At 37.3% G+C, this 22,490-nt stretch overlaps 1 protein-coding gene across 2 annotated transcripts in view; it reads right to left on the bottom strand.

Moving 5' to 3' along the window:
* Positions 1-8,800: 8,800 nt before the first annotated feature.
* The window catches only part of LOC115215675 (probable E3 ubiquitin-protein ligase IRF2BPL), a 122,272-nt gene continuing 108,582 nt past the window's right edge, over positions 8,801-22,490 (bottom strand). For both annotated transcript variants that reach the window (XM_029784940.2, XM_029784941.2), the window contains one exon: positions 8,801-10,332. In XM_029784940.2, coding sequence (XP_029640800.1) covers positions 9,251-10,332 — 1,082 coding nt within the window. In that variant the 3' untranslated portion in view covers positions 8,801-9,250. The remainder of the gene's footprint in view (positions 10,333-22,490) is intronic.

Below are 22,490 nucleotides of genomic sequence, written 5' to 3'. Positions count from 1 at the left end.
AACCATGTGTTTGGGAAGCAAACTCTTTACCACTCAGCCACTCCTGGGTGATTTTTAATATAAACTGTTAATGAATATAGGCGCAGGAGTGGCTGTGTGGTAAGTAGCTTGCTTACCAACCACATGGTTCCGGGTTCAGTCCCACTGCGTGGTACCTTGGGCAAGTGTTTCTACTATAGCCTCGGGCCGAACAAAGCCTTGTGAGTAGATTTGGTAGACAGAAACTGAAAGAAGCCCGTCGTATATATGTATATATATATATATATATATATATGTATGCGTGTGTATATGTTTCTGTGTCTGTGTTTGTCAACCGATGCTGGTGTATTTACGTCCCCGTAACTTAGCGGTTCGGCAAGAGACCGATAAAATAAGTACTAGGCTACAGCATGGCCACAGTCAAATGACTGAAACAAGTAAAAGAGTAAAAGAATATAGATAGGGAGGATATAATTAAAAGTAGACCTTATAACAAAACCTAAATGAGTGATCGTCGAAGTTGACTCCGGTTTGATTTGAAATTAGAAAGTAAAGAATCATAACTCAATGCTTGCAGCAGATATTTTGTCCAAATTTTTAACAAAAGAAAGTACATGAAAATATAAGGCGGTATATTTCCTGTTGCAAACACGAATTTACATTTTATCAACGGGAGTACATCTGTACTCTAGTATTAATACCGACCACCAAAAACAATACTTCTCTGTACGTGTATGTATGTATTTGTGTCTGTATACACACGCATCTTTTGGTTTTTGTTTCCATCATTGGACTGGATCGAAGGGTTTTAGTTGAACAAATTGATCCCTGTACTTCCGTTATTTATTTATTTTGTTAAAGTCTGGTACGTATTCTATTGGTCCTTTTTGTTGAGCTGCTAATGTCACGAGGACATAAACAAACCGACGCCAACTGTCAAGCAGCGAGGAGAGTGAAAAGCACAAAGACACACTGACTACATGACCTCAGGCCAACAAATAACCTGAACTGAACTGAACTGAGAGAAACTTTGTAAGGGTTGGATTTACCCTGATATATTTTATGATTAATTTAAACTTTATTTGTATCTGACCATCTTCAAAAGACAAATATCTCATTTTCAATTTTTTCCAGGCTTCAAACAAAATCCAGTGTATGTGTGCACGAGAGAGAGAGAGAGAGAGAGAGAGAGAGAGAGAGAGAGAGAAGAGAGAGAGAGAGACAGACAGAGATATCTTAATTCTCATTCATCACTCTTAATGCAATACTTTTTAGCATCTTCTAGTCTTTAACATTTCAAAGACAATTCCACAAAACTTACATTTGATGGATATTTGTCCTCATCTTGTTTGTTGCTAACACAACGTTTCGGCTGATATACCCTCCAGCCTTCATCAGGTGTCTTAGGGAATTTTCGAACCTGGGTTCTCATTCCTAAGGTATTTTCGATGTTGTTATTATTGTTATTATTATTATTATTATTATTCAGGTCACTGCCCGGAATTGAACTCAGAATGGGCATATGGCGTAGTGGTTAAGAGCGAGGGCTACTAACCCCAAGATTCCGAGTTCAATTCCAGGCAGTGACCTGAATAATAATAATAATAATAATAATAATAATAATAACATCGAAAAATACCTTAGGAATGACAACCCAGATTCGAAATTTCCCCAAGACACCTGATGAAAGCTGAAGGGTATATCAGCCGAACATTGTGTTAACAACAAACAAGATAAGGACAAATATCCATCAAATGTAAATAATTCCTCATCTCTTAAATATAGAACTGAATTCCACAAAAGATCTAGTTCTTAAAATGTATTTTCCTTAGGGCAATACTCTGCAGCAATTCTGATAATTTTGACTTCGTTAAGAACATTTTAAAAAATTTATAAGTAAATTCCAACCATTGCACTTCCTCATGCATCCAGACATTTATATTTAGACGCATCTCAAATTAGTTGTCACAATAAACAAACTGGTGTGTGTTGTTCCATGCAAAAACTATAGAAGCAAACTTACAGATATCATAATCTCTTCATCATCATCATCGTTTAACGTCCGCTTTCCATGCTAGCATGGGTTGGACGGTTCAACTGGGGTCTGGGGAGCCCGAAGGCTGCACCAGGCCAGTCAGATCTGGCAGTGTTTCTACAGCTGGATGCCCTTCCTAACGCCAACCACTCCGAGAGTGTAGTGGGTGATTTTATGTGCCACCGATACAGGTGCCAGACAAGGCTGGCGAACGGCCACGCTCGGATGGTGTTTTTTCATGTACCACCGACACAGGTGCCAGACGAGGCTGGCAGACGGCGACGCTCGGATGGTGTTTTTTATGTGCCACCGACACAGGTGCCAGACGAGGGTGGCGAACGGCCACGCTCGGATGGTGTTTTTTATGTGCCACCGACACAGGTGCCAGACGAGGCTGGCGAACGGCCACGCTTGGATGGTGTTTTTTATGTGCCACCGACACAGGTGCCAGACGAGGCTGGCGAACGGCCACGCTTGGATGGTGTTTTTTATGTGCCACCGACACAGGTGCCAGACGAGGCTGGCGAACGGCCACGCTTGGATGGTGTTTTTTATGTGCCACTGATCATTAAAATTATTGCAATATTGGAAACCTTTCCATAGCATCGGCAGGTTATCTCAGGGTCACAAGCATTTTGCCTCTTAGCCTATATGCTTCGTCTGAATTGGGCAGCAAGGACCGAATTTGTTTTCACTCACAGAAGCGTTCCATCCGCGGTCTTTTGTCAACTACAACCACTTTGAACTGGTCTCAGCAACCTCGGCTCCCTTCAGGTGTTTAGGTTTCAAACCAATCTTCTGCATGAAACAGTACACTGGTCTTGCTGGAAAACCATGCAGCCAACTTCAATAGGGAATGAGAAAAATGCCATTCTTTGAGAAGCACCTCTTTCACCAACTCCTGATATTTAGCTTTCTTCAGTTGGTAAGAAATGTTAAGTTTGTCCTCTCAGAGCACTGTGAGTTCAGCCACAATGGTTATTTTGCAATTTTCTGGCACGTATAGGCGCAGGAGTGGCTGTGTGGTAAGTAGCTTGTTTACCAACCACATGGTTCCGGGTTCAGTCCCACTGCGTGGCACCTTGGGCAAGTGTCTTCTACTATAGCTTCGGGCCGACCAAAGCCTCGTGAGTGCATTTGGTAGACGGAAACTGAAAGAAGCCCGTCGTATATATGTATATATATATGCGTGTGTGTGTTTGTACGTCTTTGTTTGTCCCCCTAGCATTGCTTGACAACCGATGCTGGTGTGTTTATGTCCCCGATACTTAGCAGTTCGGCAAAAGAGACCGATAGAATAAGTACTGGGCTTACAAAAGAATAAGTCCCGGGGTCGAGTTGCTCGATTAAAGGCGGTGCTCCAGCATGGCCGAAGTCAAATGACTGAAACAAGTAAAAGATTTTAACCCTTTAGCATTCAGAATAGAGTCAAATGTAATGGTTATTCATTCGCATTGTTTTGAATTAATCATGCATTATCTCATAGCTTTGAGATTTCAATGATGTGATTGTTTATTTTTAGAACGACATTGTAGGGTAAGAGTAAGAGGCCTGATCTGGCTGGTTCGAACATAAAACAGGAAGAATATTCTGGTAGGATATGGCTGGTTTAAATGCTAAATAGTTAAAGAAAGTCTGTGGTAAGTAGCTTGCTTACCAACCACATGGTTCCGGGTTCAGTACCACTGCGTGGCACCTTGGGCAAGTGTCTTCTACTATAGCTTTGGGCCGACCAAAGCCTTGTGAGTGGATTTGGTAGACAGAAACTGAAAGAAGCCTGTCGTATATATATATATGTACACTGGTGAAAATAAATTTAAGACCGATGATAAAAGTTCTATTTCTTACAAAATATTTTGTTACTAACACCATACAAATTATTTTTATCTTTTACACCTTATGCAGGATTTATCTAGAATCTGATCAAGAACTTGTGGAATTATGTTTCCCAAAAAGTCCATGCTAAAAAACCATCCAATCTAAAACAATTATTCAATTATATCAATGAATTATGGCAAAACATTCACATAGAATTTTGTAATCACTTAGCAAATTCAATGCTGAGACGTTATTCAGTCGTTATTAAGAATAAAGGCTACGGCACAAAGTACCAATATTTATTTCATTCTTGTTGCTCATTTTTGCTACAATCTTAAGCTTTATACGTTCTTAAACTAATTTTGCCAGTAAATTTGAAATGTTTATATTAATTTAGCATCTGAATTCTTCAAGTTGTATAAAAATAGTTATTGTATGCATAATTCGAAAGACAAATAAATTCTGCATAAGGTGTAACAGATAAAAATAATTTGCATGGTGTTAGTAACAAAATATTTTGTAAGAAATAGAACTTTTATCATTGGTTTTAGATTTATTTTCGCCAGTGTATATGTGTGTGTGTGTGTGTGTGTGACTGTGTGTGTATGTTTGTCTCCCCCAACATCACTTGACAACCGATGCTGGTGTGTTTACGTACCCGTAATTTAGCAGTTCGGCAAAAGAGACCAATAGAATAAGTACTAGGCTTACAAAGAATAAGTCCTGGGGTCGATTTGCTCGACTAAAGGCAGAACTCCAGCATGGCCACAGTCAAATGACTGAAACAAGTAAAAGAGTAACAGCTCTGAATGATTTGCTGTGTTAAAATATATTTTTCTTTTTGCCTTTTAATATTATATTATAGTTAAAGCTATCTTTTTCATTTAATTTTATTTTTTCTTAAGTATAATTACCTCTTTGCTTTCCATTTCAAAACAGCTAACCACAACCCACTCTCACTTGCCCCCCCCCCCCCAAAAAAAAAAACTGAACAAAAGAAGGCATAAAATAAAAATAATAATCCAAGTAGTAAGATTTGTTATTTTTATCTCAATATTTGTCTGTGAAAGAAACTATGTCAGGTGATATACATAGATTAATAATAAACAAAATAAAATTATGAAAAAAAATAATCAGAAAATGAAAAATAACAGGCAAAGATTTGCTGCAGAGAAGAATAAAGAAAAATAGAATGAAGAGAATGAAAAGATGAGAGAGAGAGCGAGAGAGAGAGAGACAATGATTTTAATAAAAAATAATAATAATAATAATCTGGAGCCTTACTATGAAAGAGATCCATTTGAAAGATATGAAAAAAATATAGAAAAGAAGAGAAAAATAATACACCGGGGGCTTATATGCTATCTACCAAGATTTTCTTTGAACTTAACACTGCCAACTGGGTTTTACTGAACCATTTCTGGAGAATGAGAGTGAGAGAAAGAGAGAGAGACAGACAGACAGACAGAGCTTAACACCAAGAGTTGAGTTTAGCATTTATTCTAGAAAAATTCTTCAATTCCACTTTTTTTTTCTTTCTTTATTTGCCCTTTTTTGAAAATTTGTTGTTGTTTAAAATCTAATAATTACTTCAGAAGTAAAATTAGAATAATTCCACAACATCACAAAAAAAAAAAAAAATTAAAAAAAAAAAATAAATAGCTTCTAAAAATTTCTTTTTCTTTTTTTTAACACTTCTAGTATGTAATTATGTAATTTATGATATCCTTCATAATCGATATTCCATAATATTAATTTCCTATAATATATTCTCACTCTTTCATGCGATATCATCAAACAAATTTTTTTTTTCGGAATTTAAGAAAAAAAAAGAAGAAAGAAATGTAGAACCCAGTTCAGTGATTTTTATATGAAGTCATTCCAGAAACATAAGAAAAAAAAAATCCTGGTTTGTTGCTTGAATGTTTTAGTTCCATGTATCATATTTTGATTTTTTGTTTGTTAATATCTTTGCTAGAATGCATTATCTTCAATGATATCTTGGGAAAAAAAGAGAAACAATACAAAGATGATATTAATGATAATGATAATAATAATAATAATAATAATAATAATAATAGCACAAGGAAAGAAGGGAAATGAAGAACAGCAGATGAAACAGATGTCCTTTGCCCTCGTATCTAATGGGGGAGCTTTTAGTCAAAATGTTGAAGATTATAATTATAAAGTAATCAGCAGAATTGAATGAGAAATGAATGATGTTGTATCATTGAATGATGCCAAGTTTTTTTACAAGAAAGAGTTCAGTGATTTCATATTTTCTTTTTTGTCTTCTCAAAAAAATGTTCATTTAGATACATGAGAGAGAGAGAGAGAGAGAGAGAGGCAGATAGATAGATAGATAGATAGATAGATAGATAGATAGATAGATAGACATACACACTCACACAGAAAGACAGTAGATGAACAGACAGAGAAATAGATAAACTGACAAATAGATTGGTATAGAGAGATAAAGAGAAAGAGAGAGAAATAAAAAAAAAGAAATAGAAAGATGAACAGAAAGATAGAGAGAGATAAAAAAATATACCACAGACAGACAGACAGACAAACACATACTAAAGACAATCAGATAGACAGACAAACAGACAGGAGGAGACAGAATGTTAGCAATAGATAAAAAGATAAGGAATAGACAGAGAGATAGATGTAGAGACAGAGAAAAAATATCAGTTTGAAAAGAAAAAAAAAAAATAACAATCATAATAATAACCATGATATATATATACAAAACAAAAAAAAAACAACAAAAAAGAATACAAACAGCAGATGAAAGGAGAGCAACAAGCACTTAATTGAACAATCACGTAGGTGAATTAAGACGGGGGGGGGGGGTGTCCTCATTCAGGTGTTATATCAAGCAGAATGTAACCCCTCCCCGATACCCCCCCCAGCCCAGCCCAGCCCAGCCCCCCCCCCCCAATTCCATCTCTGGTCCATTGAAGAAGTCTTACTTGCAAGAGATGCTTCAGCAAGTTGTAATATCAAGGTAATTCTTCTGGAGAGAAAGAACTCTACCATAAGAAGAAAAAAAAAAAAAAAAAGCCCAGGTCACAGAGAATGTTCTGGTCATGGAACGATTTCTTGGACATTGTCAGTACAGAGTTTTCCAAAATGCATCACTTTGTTGTTAATTTGTTGTATTACAAAACAAAAAGAGAGAGAGAGAGAGAGAGGGAGTTTGTGTGTGAGAGAGAGAGAGAGGAAGGGAGTCAAAGAGAAAGGGTCAGTTTTTCTTTGCATTTTGCCTTTCTGTTATCAGCTGTTATTTTCATTACCCATACAAATAATTTTCCTATTAAAAAACCAAGGATATTACTGGTTTATGGATGTGCATATATATGCAAATAAATAAATATATATATATATATATATATATATATATATTATATATATATATTTAAAATTAAGGATAAAATCTTTATAAGAAATTATCAGTAGTTAGCGTGAAAAACCTCGTAAGAAAAAATCTGTAATTTTTCCACTTTGAAAATATTTATTTATATACCCTCTATGTAATATATATATATATATATATATATATATATATATATATATATATATGACCAGATAACCGAAGAAATGGTGTCGTGGATTTCCACTTCAGCATCTGAAACTCAGAGTTTTATCTTGGCTACTGAATAATGGTAACATATTAATTTTCAGATATATATATATATATATATATATTTATTATGTATGTATGTGTGTTTGTATGTTTAACTATAAATTTGCAAGGAGGAGAGAAATATCTGTTGGATACTTGGGGGTATCACAGTAAACTGATGATACATCCTTTCTACATTATAGGATATCACGAATAGTAGAAATTTACATCATTTACAAGTTCAGATCCCTGGAGAAATACACACACACAAATAAAATACATATATGAACACACACAATCTTGTGTGTGTGTATATATATATATATATGACTGCGTGAGATATACCAAAAGGAAAAGATACCACTTTCAGTGGTCTGTAATACCTGGTTTTGAACATACATTCATACATACGTCTCACAGACACACATACACATATATTTATAGATTATTATTGACGTTGTGTTTATCAATGTTCCATTTCTTTGGATTTTACATGTCTTGCAATAAACTTAGAGATAATAGTTTTGTATTTGTTGTTGTTGCTGTTTTATTTGGGTACTTTTTCAGTAAAAATTGCTTCCCTTCTTTCTCTTTTTTATTTCATTAATATATATTAAAATTGCATATGTTACATATTTCTCTCTCTCTCCCTTACTAGCAGAAGATAACTGCTGCCTCTTAGCAGTGGAATATAACTGATGCCTCACAGCTGTAGAAAGTAACTGTTGCTCCAACTTGAAGAAGAACCCATCTGCTGTCCTGGAGCAGTGAAATGTAACTGCTGTTCCTTAACAGCAAAAGGTGTGCTCTGCAGCCATTGTACAAGATAAATGCTGCCCCATAGCAATAGAAGGTTACTTCTGCTCTGACGCAGAAGATAACAGCTGCTCCATCACAGAAAGAAAGGAAGAAAAATAAAACTTACAGCAGCCTTGTAGCAGTAGAAGATAGCCAATGTCTTGTAGTATAAGATAATTGTTTCTCCCCCCCAACTAGCAGTAGAAGATAACTTCTTAGAAATACAGTAAATAAGTGACTGGAAATATAAACAACAACAACAACATCCTTGTAATTCAGCATTTGCTGGAGACAGCTGGAGAAATGATGCTGTTTGATGCTAGAGAAATGACAATGATAGAGAAGAGGGGGAGGGGGGAAGATGACTGCGTATGTTTTATTATGAAGTAGTAGCAGTAGTAATAGTAGTAGTGCCCAAAAAAACGTAAACAAAAAAAAAAATAAACAGAAATACAAAAGAAAGATATAAATTGGAACAAATATGAACAAAACGTTAAGGTTATTGAGAGTAATGGTAAGTGGAGGTGAAGGGGGGGGGGGTATGGAGGAGTGGGCATTTGCGGGTGAAAGGATGAGGTGAAAAAAATGTGCCAACTTTTAAAAATGAGCAGAATTTCTCCATTCATTGATATTTTTCAGGTCTGTTTTATTATTTATTCTCTGGTAGATGGGAGTCAAAAGCAAGTGTTGGCAACAAGTCGTAAGTAAGAAGCATCCTATGAAATCTACACTTTTAAAAACAGTTTGACATTTCTTTTCATTAATGTTTCAACTTAAAACTATTTAAATATGTCACAGTGGTTTGGTTTATTTTGTTGTTGTTATTATTTTTTGTTGTTTTTATTATCATTATTATTATGATTATTATTATTATTATCGTGTTGTTATTTCTTTGCTTTCCTGCTTTTTAAAATTTTTTTCTTTTTAAAATTTTTTTTTTGTTTTTTTTTAAAGATTTTCGCTGTTTCTTTTTCTCCGTCCTCTCTCAGCCATTACGTGTCCCTCTCTTTTTTAATTTTTAGTTCCTTGTATTCTTCCCCTAAAATTGTGGCAATTTCATTCTGCATGAAAGCCCAAGGGACATTGGATCCAACCAATGGACATTTATTTTTACTGGGACAATAAACCTCGGAACCTGCTCCTTGCTCCTTAATACTGTTTCTAGAGCAAGGGAAACAGAATTTGTGCTCCGATACAGACGGACACTGAACAAAATGCGTATCTTCAAGACGTTGGTTACATATAGTGCATTTGAGGGATTCTGTGCTTGGTACAGTAGATTCTGGCATTGTGCTGCCAACACCACTGTCTGACACTGGTGCTGCCTGATTTGGCCGGTTCTTCTGTAGATTACTGTTTGGGGAATGGGCACTGTGACGCAAACCGTGGGAACGTGTCTGAATGTTCTCTCCCCGGCTCGGAGATGCAGGGGTCAAGTTATCAGTAACGTTCATTAGTGCAGCCATTGGAGACGGACCCCCTTGGCAGGCATTTGAGTTGCCGTCAGGAGGTGTAGGTGTTAAATTGCTGCTCATTGGTGACACAGACGTAGAACTTGGCGGGCCTGACCCGTAGCCAGCAGTTGCAATAGTTAGTTTCAGGGCCTCAGCCTGGTTCTGCATCCACTGTTGACGTTTATGCTGTTCATCTGTTAATTTACCACCAATATCACTGTCGGGTTCAGGGCTGCACTTACGTTTGCGTATTTGGTTATCCGAATACATGCGCTGCGTCGGCATGGATATGCACTGCTTTATTGGAGGAGGAAGTCCACGAGCTGCGTAAGTTGGCAAAGGTGGCAGACTGGTGTCAATGTGCGGCGTTGGAAGCGTTTCTCTCTTGATTTGTTCTTTGAAAAATCGAACGGATTCAGGTAAGAGTTCTCCCAGCAGACGCCAATCTCCTGAAGCATGTTTCATTTCATATTCGAGATATTTGAAACCTGATGACAAGCCCTTGCCAAAATCTTTCATACAATCTTGGTACATCTGTTTGGCAACACCTGAAGCACTGTTGTAGACATTATTGGAACCAGAAGGATATTCAATGTAAATCTTCAATTCATATTCAGCACCTGCAAAATAAAAACAGAATATTGTTAAAATCTTCAATAAAATAATATAAGGAAATAATACAATAAAACAATATAAATGGAATTTTCTCTTAAGTGATACTTTCTTTTTCTTTGCGCCCTTTCAAGCCTAGCCAGGCTCATGGGCCCGGTTTCCCGGTTTCTGTGGCATATGTGTTTCCCCCCAGCTGGACAGGATGCCAGTCCATCGCAGCGTTACTCAAGAAACAGGAAGAGAGAGTGAGAGAAAGTTGGGGCGAAATAGTACAACAGGGGTCGCCAGCACACCCTGCTGGAGCCTTGTGGAGCTTTAGGTGTTTTAGCTCAATAAACACACAAAACGCCCAGTCTGGGAATCGAAACTGCGATCCTCCGACCGCGAGTCCGCTACCCTAACCACTGGGCCATTGTGCCTCCACTTAATTGATACTACAACAACAAATTTCATGGAGTTTCCTGTAGAAAGAGAAGTGAAATGGTCAATGAAGAAGATGAACAGGCAACTCAAGATATTTGAGTTCAAATCTACAGAGAACAGGTACCATATTTTTTCTGGAGTAAAGTTACCAGCAACCCTTCTTCTGTTTTAACAATACACTACTGAAGACAGTATTAGGTACAGTAAAATATATGCAATCCACATTGCAAAGTGGTTGGTGATATGAAAAACAACCAGTCTTTGAACCTTTAGCATTTAAACTGGCCATATCTGGCCTAAATATTCTACCAGTTTTATGTTGAAACAAGCCAGACCCGGCCTCTCAGACCCACCTTTCTAGGTCATTCTAAGAATAAACAATCACATTACAGAAATCTCAGAGCTGCAAGATAACACATGATTATTTGAAAACAATGTAAATAAATAGGCATTTTGGCAGAGTAATCTGAATGATAAAGGCTAAAGACCATATCAAATATTTTTAAAATGCGCACGTGTGCACATATAACAGAAAAAGTTGTAATATTATCTACAACAAGCAAATGCAACATATCTGCTGTGAACTATATAGCTACACAAGCTACTACACCAAAGAGACATCAATCACGTTTTAAACCATCCACCTTAGAAGGCTTAACCAGCAATGATAAAACATACCAGCAGCCTGTCAGCAGGGAACTCAGACCACACGATGTCAAAATGTCAAGCAGTGGTATTATATATATATATATCACGTGACCGACCAGACCTTCAGATGTTGCTACACATCGCTGGTCACAATGCGTTCGCATTGTTTTAGCCTTCGAATGACGCCACCCCGCTGGCTAAGCAAGCAGGCCAACAGAAGAAAGAGTGGTGAAAGAGTACAGCAGGGATCACCAACCCCTGCCGGAGCTTCGTAGAGCTTTTAGGTGTTTTCGCTCAATAAACACTCACAACACCCGGTCTGGGGATCGAAACCGCGATCCTACGACCACGAGTCTGCTGCCCTAACCACTAGGCCATTGCGCCTCCACACACACACACATATATATATATATATCCAGTTCACTCAGCTGTAGAAATGAGTTGTGACGTCATGGGTGCCAAGCTGTATTTGCTGTTGCCTTTCCCTTGGATAACACTGGTGGCATGGAGAGAGGAGGCTGGTATGCATGGGCGACTGCTGGTCTTCCATAACACAACCTTACCAGGACTTGTGCCTGGGAGGGTAACTTTCTAGGTGCAATCCTATGGTCAGTCATGACCGAAGGGGGTCCAGAATATATGAATATATATATGTGTACTGGTTAGCCATATTGAGATGGCTTTTATACTTTATATATATATACATATATATATATATATATATATATATATTACCTTCGAAACACACATTGAGTCGAAACAGGGGCGGCTGAAGAAGGGGAATTTTCCTTGTATTGTTTGTCTTGTACTCTGTTTTTTTCTTTGTTAAAAAAAGTCCGTTTTCTTGTTTGATTTTATGTTTTCGTTTCTCATTGTGTTCTACGTTTATTTGTGGTGTCCTGTACTCATATATGCATGTATATATACATATAGATGTAGGTATGTACATATATGTATGTGTGTATGTATGCATATGTTTTATTTATTAAATTGTTATATATATACATATACTCTTTTACTCGTTTCAGTCATTTGACTGTGGCCATGCTTGAGCACCGCCTTTAATCGAGCAACTCGACCCCGGGACTTATTCTTTTGTAAGCCCAGTACTTATTCTATCGATCTCTTTTGCCGAACCGCTAAGTAACGGGGACATAAACACACCAGCATCGGTTGTCAAGCAATGCTAGGGAGACAAACACAGACACACAAACACACACACAAATATATATATACATATATACGATGGGCTTCTTTCAGTTTCCGTCTACCAAATCCACTCACAAGGCTTTGGTCGGCCCGAGGCTATAGCAGAAAGCACTTGCCCAAGATGCCACACAGTGGGACTGAACCCGAAACTATGTGGTTGGTAAGCAAACTACTTACCACACAGCCACTCCTATATATATACATATATATACACGCACACACACACACACACACACACACAAAATTCAAGTAACATCACATATGATAAGGTAAAGTAATGCTCAAGGATGACAGCCTCAAAAACTTCAACTGCAAATAAATGCGAGGATGTAATAGCCGCATAACAACAAGTGGCTAAAGGCAGTTTATCATATGTATACACACAGAGAGAATAATATAAATGGTAGAAAGAAGTAACATTGCCAACAAGGTTTCCACACAATTTCTTATCCACTAAATTTCACTTGCGGAAAAATGGTCAACCTAAGTCAACAGTGAAGAGTCTTGCCCAAGATGTCACACATTTGGATGGAGCTGTGAAGTGGACTTCTGAACAACACATGGTTCTACATGTGTGAAGACATCCACATCACAACCAACTCTAAAGATAATGAGCCAAGGCTTAGGTAGAAAATGAAGAAAATATTTTAAAATATTCTTACAGTAAATTAACTTTGTAATTAATCAGCAAAAACACAAATTGAAAAAATATTTTTAAAAAAAAACAAAAAACAAAATCATTTAAGACATTTAAGAATTCAAATAGCTGTTTGGAAATTGAATGGAAGTTTTAGAATTCCAATAGATATCTGGAACTTAATGGATTTTAGTTTGTACTAACTGGCAACATTTAATTAGAAATCTCGGGGATGAAGCTATTAATTAAAGTGATCAAAATGTTTTTAATCAACAGTTAATGAGATCTTAGGAGCTAAACATTTGTCGCCTCAACATGAGGAATTCTATCTTTCATTCCTCAATCACTGGTTCGTCAAGGTGGTTCACACCTGCTTGTGTTGGTTTCTTTATACTCTCAGTTACAAAGAAATAAAAAGTTTTACCATACACAACTAATTGTAGTTAAGTAAAGGAAGGACCAGTACATTATTAACTGGCATTATTGCTTGGAATGTGGAACAGATTAATCCAAAGGCATTGTTTATAGTGAAACAACAGATCTAATAATAATTATTATTTTTTCTTTATGTGCCCTTTTCAAATCTAGCCAGGCTCATGGGCCCGGTTTCACAGTTTCTGTGGTGTATGTGTTCCCCCCAGCTGTATGGGACGCCAGTCCATCACAGCGTTACTCAAGAAACAGGAAGAGAGATTGAGAGAAAGAGTACAACAGGGGTCGCCACCAACCCCTGCCGGAGCCTTGTGGTTCTTTTAGGTGTTTTTGCTCAATAAACATACACAATGCCTGGTCTGGGAATCGAAACCGCGATCCTCTGACCACGAGTCCGCTGTCCTAACCATTGGGCCATTGCGCCTCCACAATTATTATATAGCATGGTTATATGATAAAATGTTTGCTTTCCAACTACATGATTTTGAATGTGGTTCCACCACATGATACCTTGTGCAAGTGTCTTCTGATATTGGTTCCAGGCTGAATGGATTTGGTAGAGAGAAACTGAAATAAGCCCATTGTATGTGTATGTGTTACAGTCTCCTAGTCATGACAGTTGTAAACAAGAATCACCATCTTGCAAGCCATGTCCTTCGTTTCCAATCTTCTGTGAAAAGATGTCTGGTCATGGGAAAATATTAATTTAATTGGAAACAGGTGAGGAAAGGTGTCTGGCTAAAAAAAAAATCTGCCTCAATAAATTCCGTCTAACCCTTGCAAGCACAGAAAAGTGGAAGTAAAAACATGATGATGATAATGAAACTATATGAAAAGTGTTTCTATCATGGGCACAAGGCCAGAAATTTGTGAGGAAGAGGTGAAAAATTAAAATCAACTCTGTATTATTTATTATTGATCCCAGAGAGATGAAAGGTAAATGTGATGATTGCTGATATAACCACAAGGCTAGAAATTTGTGGGAAAAGAAAAACAATTGACTATTTGGCTTATAAAGAATAAGTCCTGGGATCGATCTGCTTGACTAAAGGCAGTGCTCCAGCATAGCCACAGTCAAATGACTGAAACAAGTAAAAAAGAGTAAAGCATTTTCTTCAACATAGTAGCACTCAGTTCACTTTGCGGGGTGGTTGGTGTTAGGAAGGGCATCTGGTCATAAAAACCATGCCAAAACAGACACTGTAGCCTGGCGTAGTCTTCTAATTGGCCAGCTCCTGTCAAACCATCCAACCCATACAAGCATGGAAGGCGGACCTTAAATGATGAAGATGATGACAGTAAAGAGCCTGTCAGCTCACAGCCTTCATCATCATCATCATCATCGTTTAATGTCCGTTTTCCATGCTAGCATGGGTTGGACGGTTCAACTGGGGTCTGGGAAGCCCGAAGGCTGCACCAGACCAGTCAGATTTGGCAGTGTTTCTACAGCTGGATGCCCTTCCTAACGCCAACCACTCCGAGAGTGTAGTGGGTGATTTTATGTGCCACCGACACAGGTGCCAGACGAGGCTGGCGAACGGCCACGCTCGGATGGTGTTTTTATGTGCCAGACGAGGCTGGCAAACGGCCACGCTCGGATTGTGTTTTTTATGTACCACCGACACAGGTGCCAGATGAGGCTGGCGAACGGCCACGATCGGATGGTGTTTGTTACGTGTCCACAGCACGGAGGCCAGCCTTAATAATAATAATAATAATAATAATAATAATAATAATAATCCTTTCTACTATAAGGGCTGAAATTTTGAGGAGGTGGGGGCTGATCAATTTCATTGACCCCAGTACTTGACCAATACTTATTTCCTCAAATCTAAAAATATGAATGGAAAAGTTGGCTTTACAAAGAGCTCATATAAATATTGCAGGGTATATTTTGCAATGCTCCAATTGTGAGGTTTTGAGGTCAATAGCCTGTAGTACATTGTGTTCTTGAGCAAGGCTTTTTATTTCTCATTGCTCCAGTCCACTCAGCTGGCAAAAATGAGTTGTACTTGTACATTGCTACATTCTGTGTCATGCTGAATCTTCCTGAGAACTATGTTAAGGGTATGAGTATTTGTTTTGTCAATCGGATCAGCTGAAAGCTTCATCATTATAACTGATGGAGTGCCAGTCAGTCATGGGTACGAGAGCAGGAATTTAGGGGATGGAGTAACCCAAACTAGCTGACTCCAGAGGAATGAAAGGCAAAATTCAGCTCAGTAGGATTTGAACTCAAAATGTAAAGAACCATAACTAAAGACTGAAAGGTATTAGTCTAAAGCTCCCACATTCCTGCCAACCCACCACTCATAAGTGTTCCTGATTTAGGTACAAGGCTAACAGTTTTGAGGGTAGGGGCAGAATAGATCACATTGACTCCAATACTTGACTAGTATTTCATTTTATCAACCCACCAAAATGAAGAAGAGGGAAGACGACCTAGCTGTGATTTGAACTCGGATGTTAGAGGTACAAAACAACATGATAATTGGCTTTTCTCACAAATGTAGTTAAGTGTTCGAAGATTTTGAAAGGTATCTATTTTGAATTATACATAAACACACACATACGCACACACACACACAACAACGACAACAACAATTATATATGTCTTCTTATTGTTGAATCCTTGTGATTCCAATATGCCTGCAACCACTCTTGGTTTTTAGGACACAAATTCTCTCATTTAAAAAAAATTCAAATTTAAATAAATATACTATCAAAATTTTAAGTAAAATATATTCTTTTCGGTTTACCTTCCAAACAAAAGATTAATATAACAATAAATGGAAAAAAAATAAATTATTCTACTTGTATAACTCGAAAACCTTTAATATTTTGAAAATTATTGAAATACATCAGGATATGGCTTAAAGGCTTTAAATGTCTTGTTCGTGTTGACAGGATTTACACGGGTCTGTTATAAAGCATATCACTACAGATTTCATTGTCACAGCCATCATTCTGTCTCTAAAGTCCAGCATTCTGAGATTTCGTCTCAACCTATTTTATGCCTTCCTATGTTGTTTTTTTTTTCTGTCTGACAACTTATCTTTCAAAGAATGCCAAAGTCCTCCTGTGAGGAAAGACAATCAGCAATTGTCTTTAGAGGAGCAAACACAATCCCAAAAGCTTCTCAAAATAATATAAGGAAACAATAGGCTCAAACAACCAGGCAATTGAAAAGACAAGGGTTGGTGACAGGAAAAGCATCTGGATATGGAAAATTTACTTAAATTCCATCCAACCCATACAAGCCTAGAAAAGTAGGCAATAAAACCATTATGATGATGATGTGTGTGTGTGTGTGTGAGAGAGAGAGAGAAACAATATATGTCATCTACTTAAGCCTATTATAAATTGATAATAAACATGTATCTATAAAAATACTTAACAAACAAAGTAGATATTCAGGGACAGATAACAGCTTTGTTCTTGGCAAGTGCTTTATAGCTGATAGACTGATCTATGAGGAGCGCGCACACACACACACACACATTATATATATGCATGTCCCTATGACAGCATGGAAGGCGGACATTAAATGATGGTGGTGATGATTATATATATGTGTGTATATATACATATATATATATATATATATATATATATATATATATATATATATATATATATATATATATATATATATAGAGAGAGAGAGAGAGAGAGAGAGAAAAGATATTGTATAAAATGTCTCTCTCTCATATCTACTTACACGGATTCATACACACAGACATATACATGTATATATATATATATGAATGTATGTATGTAAATATACACGTAGGCACACACACATTATCCAACATATAAAAATACATATACATATATTTCTTATATATATATATTTATATTTACATACATACACATACACACACATACACTGAGTTGTATTACACCTACTTAACTCACCAAGCCCAGGTACCCACATACAGACATGCATAGCAACACACATACACACACTCACTCACTCATACTGCTTTTCTATAAAATAAACAGTGACACCACATTCATTGGAAAGCAGAGAGGTTTGTGCACTTCTCAGAGAATAGATCACACCACTGGCCCAGTTGTGTCACCGATATCATGCAACAGTGAACATGCTAAACACCTGCCTTACTCATTATCACAGGAGTGCCAGCAATGTTTGTGTGTGCGTAAAGAACAACACTGATACGTACAAACACTAACTCAACTTGGAAGTGATAAGTTCTCTCAAGTGCTTTGTTTCTTAATTGTGGAGGACTGATATATGTGTGTGTGTGTGTGTGGTGTGTGTGTGAGCAAACGCATGCGTCCCTGTATATGAATATACACATGGACACAGGTGCTTCTATGTATGCTTGTAGGTTTGTGAGTGTGTGCTTGTGTGCGTACATATATCATCACTTTCAGAGCCATTTAGTGTTGTCCTCTGTGCTGTCATGGTTCAACAGGGTCCCATATGTTGGAGGAGGAGGTCGTTAAGCTTCATTGTTTGTTTTGGCATGGCTTCTACAGCTGGATGCCCTTCCTAATGCTAACTACTCCACAGGATGGTTTTGTTTCCATGGCACCAACACTCGGGAGGGAACTATGTAACACAAGAGACAAACCCCCTTGAATGCGTGGGGGGCAGTAATAGAGACGTTGGGTAGCTTTATGTCAAATGGCTTGCTGTAGTGGAGATATATGGCTACCCTACATAATATGAGGGTGGGTGGGAACAGTTAGAAAGAAAGATAAAGATGGTGGAGTGAAGAAGTGTCAGAAGACAAGAAAGTATGAAAGAGAACAGGGACATTAGTTCAATGATGATGATAACGATGATGGTGGCCACTGCCGGTGAGATGTGAAAGACACGCAGCACGCTTTGTAAAGTGGCTAGCACTAGGAAGGGTATCCAACAATAGAAACCAAGCAAAACAGACTTGAGTCTGGAGCTCCAAGCAGAACGTCTAACCCATGTCAGCATGGAAAATGAACGTTAAGTGATGATGATGAGGCAGTTTTCCATGAGAGCATGGGTTAGATGAATATATTAATAAGGCTTTGTTATTACAACTGGATATCACTTCAGTCATTAACCTGTACTTGTTTTACAAGTAAGGCATTTCTTGTTGCACACATCATCAAAGACAAAAAAAGCTGGTAGACACTCTGCTCACAAGATTAACTGTTTTGATACCAACACACCTGAGACTGCCTTTGGTTCTATGATAGAAACTTCGTGCTTTGACGCGAAGTCAGTAAAAACTTTCCATCAATATTCGACGTTCTAAACACCAGCTTAAAAACGACAAAATTGTTTTACTAAATTCTTCATTAGTCTCAAAATTAATTGAAGTAAAAGTAGTGTAATTACAACAGAAATATATTAATATTATGGCTAATGGAAAAGTTACCACTTTATAGGTGAGCAATTTTCAGGGAAGTGCAAATGTGTACACACACACACACACCATCATCTTTTACTGTCCACTTTCCTATCTTTTCATTTGTTGAGGCAGATTTTTCTATGACTGGATGGCATATTGATAAGAACGGCACAATGGGTGGACATATTTTCACAAAAGACTACAAATGAATGATACTGCATGTAGCATAGTAATATTTGTATGCAACTAGCAACACACACACACACACACAAACACAGATTTATCAGTCTATCTAATCCACACACAAGGATTTGGTCAGCCTGAGACCTCAATAAAAGACACTTGCCTAAGATACCATACAGTAGGATTGAACCTGAAAACAAGTAGTTGAGAAGCAAACTTCTTATCTACACAGACATATGTATATTCTTTACTCTTTTACTTGTTTCAGTCATTTGACTGTGGCCATGCTGAAGCACCACCTTTAGTCGAGCAAATCAACCACAGGACTTATTCTTTGTAAGCCTAGTACTTATTCTATCGGTCTCTTTTGCCGAACCGCTAAGTTATGGCAACAGAAACACACCAGCATCGGTTGTCAAGCAATGTTGGAGAGATAAACACAGGCACACAAACATATACACACATATAGATAGAGAGATTGATATATATATATATATATATATATATATATATACATATATACGACGGGCTTCTTTCAGTTTCCCTCTACCAAATCCATTCACAAGGCTTTGGTTGGCTGGAGGCTATAGTAGAAGACACTTGCCCAAGGTGTCACACAGTGGGACTGAACTCAGAACCATGTGGTTGGTAAGCAAGCTTCTTAACACACTCCACTTACAAGTCTAACTTCCTGTCTTGAAACAAATAAGGGAAACAAGATTTTGACTCTGCATCTATATTGCTCACCCAAACACTTTCATTTATTGTGCTTACTTCTTTTCTGACTTCCTGTTGCCATCTTCACATTCACTTGCCAATCTAATGTCTGCTGTCTCTTCAATGTCAAGGCAATTTTGTTATTACCAATAATTAATGGAAAGAACTACAAAGAGTATTGCTCATGTGCAACAAAAACATAGTACATTATTGTGTAACCTACCCAATCTATCTATCCATCTACACATAGATATCTTAATCTTTTTTTTATAAACACTTAATTATTCAATAATTTTTTTTCCAACATAACATGGCAGTCCTGGTTTAGGACGAATGTTGCTGTAATTTAACCCCAGGAGACATTATCTCCAGCTGGCTATAGGACATAATCCGTGTCCTTATATTTTCAAACAAGGGAATCTAGCACCCCCTCTCAGCTCAAAGCAATATCTGTGTATCGCAATTTCTGGGTTATTTCCCTTCATCAGCACAGAATGATTGCTTGGCTAGAGTAATCATTCTGTGCTAGATTTCCTTGTTTGAAAATATAAGGACACAGATTGTGTTGTATAGCCAACTGGAGACGATGTCTCTTGGAGCTAAATTACAGCAACACTAATCCTAAACCAGGACTACCATGTTATGTTGGCAAACAATCTTTACTACAAAGTACTGTTGTTGAATATCTCACATGAGATTTAAAAATGGTAATTTTCCAATTTTTTGCTTTCCTAGCAAATTTCTGTTGTACAAAAAGACAAAATAATTATACACACACACACATGTATATATACATACATTATGTACATATACATATGCGTATATATGCTCGAAATGAGGAGTAGATAGACAGCTGACGAAGGGTCCTTTCTCTGTGTTTACTTGTTCTGTTTTCCATTTTTTCTCGTTTATATATCTCTGTTTACATATTTCATGTTATTTGCACTGTTGATGACATCCTGTACCCACATATATATATATATATATATATATATATAATATATATATATATCTATTCATTATATGTATACATACATACTTACATATAGTAAAGGTGGCTATTGGCAATTTAGAACTAATATGCAACAAATACAGTTGTCATTAAAGTGACGGATGGTGCTAGTAAGCACCAGCACTGCTAGAAATAAGAGTCAAACCAACTCTTACCCATGGGAGACCACTTTTCTAATGGCTGACAAGGGAGACAGGCTCCCTCCCTATGGCAAGCGAGATGGCGACATTTAATGATGCATCTCATGTGAACATACCTGTAAATAACATCCCTCTGCTGTACCAATAACACCTGGATGCTAATCAGTTACAAATGAACAGACTGGAGTAATGTGGAATGAAATGTCTTGCTCAAGGGCATAATACATCAGCTAGTCTGGGAATTGAACCTATCACCTAATGGAAAACAAGTCAAACATGAGAAAAAATTTTTTGTTAAATGCTTCAATGTGGACTAAAAGTGCCAGGACATTTTTCAGTAGGATCATTGTGGCTCAGGATCAATGAAAAATATAAGGAAACACACACACACGGTTATATACGTACACATATACTTGCACACACTCAAACCTGTGTGTGTGTATATATATATATATATATATATATATATATATATATATAGATACACACATCCACATATACGCACACACACATACACACACACATACATGGAAACTTTGCCAGATTAGATTGAGCCTGGTGCACCAGTCCTCAGTCAAACCGTCCAACCCATGCCAGCATGGAAAGCGGACGTTAAATGACGATGATGATGATGATGATTATATATATATATATATATATATATATATATAGTTACAACACATGCACATATTCAAACAGCTTCCACAGACATGCTTACATACACACACACACATATTGACAACTTTCTTCTCTGCCACACTCCTACACATAAAGCGTCTTTTGTTCATACAAGTCGCTTCCGGCTCATTTCGAAATGTTGCTGTAGGGAAACAACACATTAGAATTTGTTCTATTTTCACTTTCCATTTCCCCCCTCCTACACACCCATTTTCCAATTTTCTCCCCCCCTCGTTTCTTCTTTCTGATATAAGACTTACAACCAAAACATTTCTGTTTCTATTAGTGATGGCCTAATAACAATAGCTTTTATCTTGCTTTCTGTGTTGCTATTTTCATCACTTTATCTTGTTTTCTGCGTATCTAGACTCTATACGGCCAGTGAGTGCTCAATATGCTGCTGCAGACACACCTCACCTGTCCACATATAGCTCTCTTTCTCTCTCTCTCTCTCTATATATATATATATATATATATATAAAGAGAACAAGGTGTACGTTACGCCGCAATAATCTATGTATAAAAAATATATATAAAAATACAAAATGGGACAAGAACGCAAAACATTTAGATAGACGACACAAAAAAACCGACGGGTCATTCGAAGCCTCTATTCTTCAGTCAAGAACCGGATCATCCTCGCAATTTCGGCTCAAGATTAATCAGCCGAAATTGCGAGGATGATCTGGTTCTTGAGTGAAGATTAGAGGCTTTGAATGACCCG

Source organism: Octopus sinensis, linkage group LG9, assembly GCF_006345805.1.
Source record: "Octopus sinensis linkage group LG9, ASM634580v1, whole genome shotgun sequence".
NCBI lineage: Eukaryota > Metazoa > Mollusca > Cephalopoda > Octopoda > Octopodidae > Octopus > Octopus sinensis.
The sequence above is the reverse complement of the archived record's forward strand: the minus strand, read 5'-3'. Positions and strand labels throughout refer to the sequence as shown.